Source organism: Eimeria maxima, genomic scaffold, assembly GCF_000499605.1.
Source record: "Eimeria maxima Weybridge genomic scaffold, Emw_scaff957, whole genome shotgun sequence".
In the NCBI taxonomy this organism is placed as follows: domain Eukaryota; phylum Apicomplexa; class Conoidasida; order Eucoccidiorida; family Eimeriidae; genus Eimeria; species Eimeria maxima.
Genome location: NW_013566888.1, coordinates 5,001 through 7,500, shown reverse-complemented (window position 1 = coordinate 7,500; position 2,500 = coordinate 5,001). Strand labels below are relative to the sequence as shown.

The following is a 2,500-nucleotide window of genomic DNA, read 5'->3' as shown; positions in this document are numbered from 1 at the left end:
TTAGCAGCAAATTGCTGCTGCAGTTACCTGCTGATGAATTAAGAGAATCTATTCGTGCTGCTGTTGATGCTGCAGCAAGAGAAAGAGAAACTGCATGCAAAATTAGGCAATTATATACACCCTAAACCCTAAACCCTAAACCCTAAACCCTCCTAAAGAATATAATATCTTTCTCTAAGAAGGTTTAACGAGGGTCTAAACCCTAAACCCTAAACCCTAAACCACCGGGCACAAAGCCTGCATGAAGCATTTGTGGACGCAGCGACGGATTAGGGTTTAGGGTTTAGGGTTTAGGGATTAGGGTTTATGGTTGTATTTCTGTCTTTAGGTTTGAGGAGCAGCTGCGTGTAATGGAGGAGTAAGTCTGCTACTATCTGCTGCTGCTGCTCTGCTGCTGCTGCTGCTGCTGCTGCTTCATCCCCAAAATAGAACAGCAGCAGCACCACCACCAACAGCAACAACAACAGCAACAGCAACAGCAGCAGCAGCAGCAGCAGCAGCAGGTATTGATGACTATATGTTACTACTACTACTACTACTACTACTACTACTACTACTACTACTACTACTACTACTACTACTACTACTACTATTGCTACTGCTGCTGCTGCTGCTGCTGCTACTGCTACTGCTGCTGCTGCTGCTGCTGCAGATCTAAATTATCCTTAGAGGCTCATCTAGCAAATCGTGAGGAAGAGTTAGAAAATTCACGAGCGTTACTAACAAGATTAGAGACAAGGACAGCAGATCTAGAGGTACTCTGCTGCTGCTGCTGCTGCTGCTGCTGCTGCTGCTGCTGCTGTTGCTGCTGTTGCTGTTGGTGCTGCTAGTTATGGTGGTGGAGGTAGGGATTCTTCTGATGCTGCTGTTGCTGCTGTTGTTCCTCTGCTGCTGCTGCTTGTGCCATATCTCTTCCGCTGCTGCTGCTGTTGCTGCTATATTTGCTGCTGCTGCTGCTGCTGCTGCTATGTTTGCTGCTGTTGCTGCAGAAGCAATGTGCTATAGAGAGGGCCGAGCTGCAGCACCACCATCAGCTGCAGCAGCAATTAGAGCAAGAAAGGATACAGCAAGAGAGGGAATTAGCGGAGACAAAAGCTGCTGCTGCTGCAGAGAGACAGCAGCTAGAGTGCCGTCTAAGAGAAGAATATACAGCAAGGTAACTCCTGCTGTTGCTGCTGCTGCTGCTGCTGCTGCTGTTGCTGCTGCTGCTGCTGCTTCTGCTGCTGCAAGATACGGCAGAGGAGACACTGCCAATATCATAGGGGGAACAGCCAGATGCTGCTGCTGCTGCTGCTGCTGTTGCTGCTACTAATACGAATACTACCGCTGCTGCTGCTGTTGCTGCTGCTGTTGTTGCTGCTGCTGCAGGGAAGAGAGACTGCAGCGGGAGACGGAGACAGAGACAAGGAGATTAGCGCAGCAACTAAGAGACGCACAAGAAACTTATACAGCAGAGACATGCCTACTCAAGTAATCATTTGCTGCTGCTGTTGTTGTTGCTGCTGCTGCTGCTGGTAATGCTGCTGCTGCTGCTGCGGTGCCTGTCTCCTTTACCCCCGTGTCTCCTTTTCCTTTATAAAATAATATAAGTGTCTCTTTCTCTTCCCCTGTGTCTCCTTTTCCTTAATATAATAAAAGTGTCTCCTTTTTCTTCTTTTTGTGTCTCCTTTTGCTGACTAAATATAGATCTCTTGCTGCAGCAGCGCAGCAAGAAGCAGAGATGTTAATAAGTGTCTCCTTTTTCTTCTTTTTGTGTCTCCTTTTGCTAACTAAATATAGATCTCGTGCTGCAGCAGCGCAGCAAGAAGCAGAGATGTTAAGAGGAGAAGTAAATGATTTATGCATGCAAATAGAAGACATGCAGCAAGAAAAAGATAAATTAAATCATGCATTATCTTCCCTACAAAGAGATAGTAGGACTATGCATGGTATATTTACTAGACATATACAGGTAATTAAATAAACAAAAAAAAAGGGTTTAGGGTTTACGAGGGTTTATTAGGGTTTTGTAGCGTTTATTAGGGTTTAATAGGGTTTACTGACGTTTATTTGGGTTTTTTAGGGTTTAGGGTTTAGGGTTAGGGGTTTAGGGTTTAGCGTTTGTGGTTGGGGGACAGAAGGGTTTAGGGTTTAGGGAAGGAAAGAAGGAAACATATTAAACTGTCTCCTTTTATGGTGTCTCCTCTAAACCCTAATTAGTGTCTCCTCTAAAACCTAATTAGTGTCTCCTCTAAACCCTAATTAGTGTCTCCTCTAAACCCTAATTAGTGTTTCCCCTAAACCCTAATTTGTGTCTCCTTTGCTGCTGCAGGAGGAGTGTTGTCCCCAGAAGGCAGCAGCAGCAGCAAGGGAGCTTAGCCATCTAACCTCTTGCACCAAAACCCTAAACCCTAAGCCCTAAACCCTAAACCCTAATTCTTCAAAGCAGCAACTGTCTCCTTTCTGCAGCAGACAGGAAAAGGAGACAGTTACACAATGGTTATGTTTTATGCCCTGCGCT

At 45.6% G+C, this 2,500-nt stretch overlaps 1 protein-coding gene across 1 annotated transcript in view; it reads left to right on the top strand.

Annotated features, from left to right (window-relative positions):
* EMWEY_00046310 (hypothetical protein, conserved) overlaps nucleotides 1–1,474 on the top strand; it is a gene marked incomplete at both ends in the record, with an annotated part of 4,962 nt that extends 3,488 nt beyond the window's left edge. The window contains 4 exons of the mRNA XM_013483106.1: nucleotides 329–358; nucleotides 653–755; nucleotides 990–1,156; nucleotides 1,369–1,474. Coding sequence (XP_013338560.1) covers nucleotides 329–358; nucleotides 653–755; nucleotides 990–1,156; nucleotides 1,369–1,474 — 406 coding nt within the window. The remainder of the gene's footprint in view (nucleotides 1–328; nucleotides 359–652; nucleotides 756–989; nucleotides 1,157–1,368) is intronic.
* Between the last annotated feature and the right edge of the window lie 1,026 nt (nucleotides 1,475–2,500).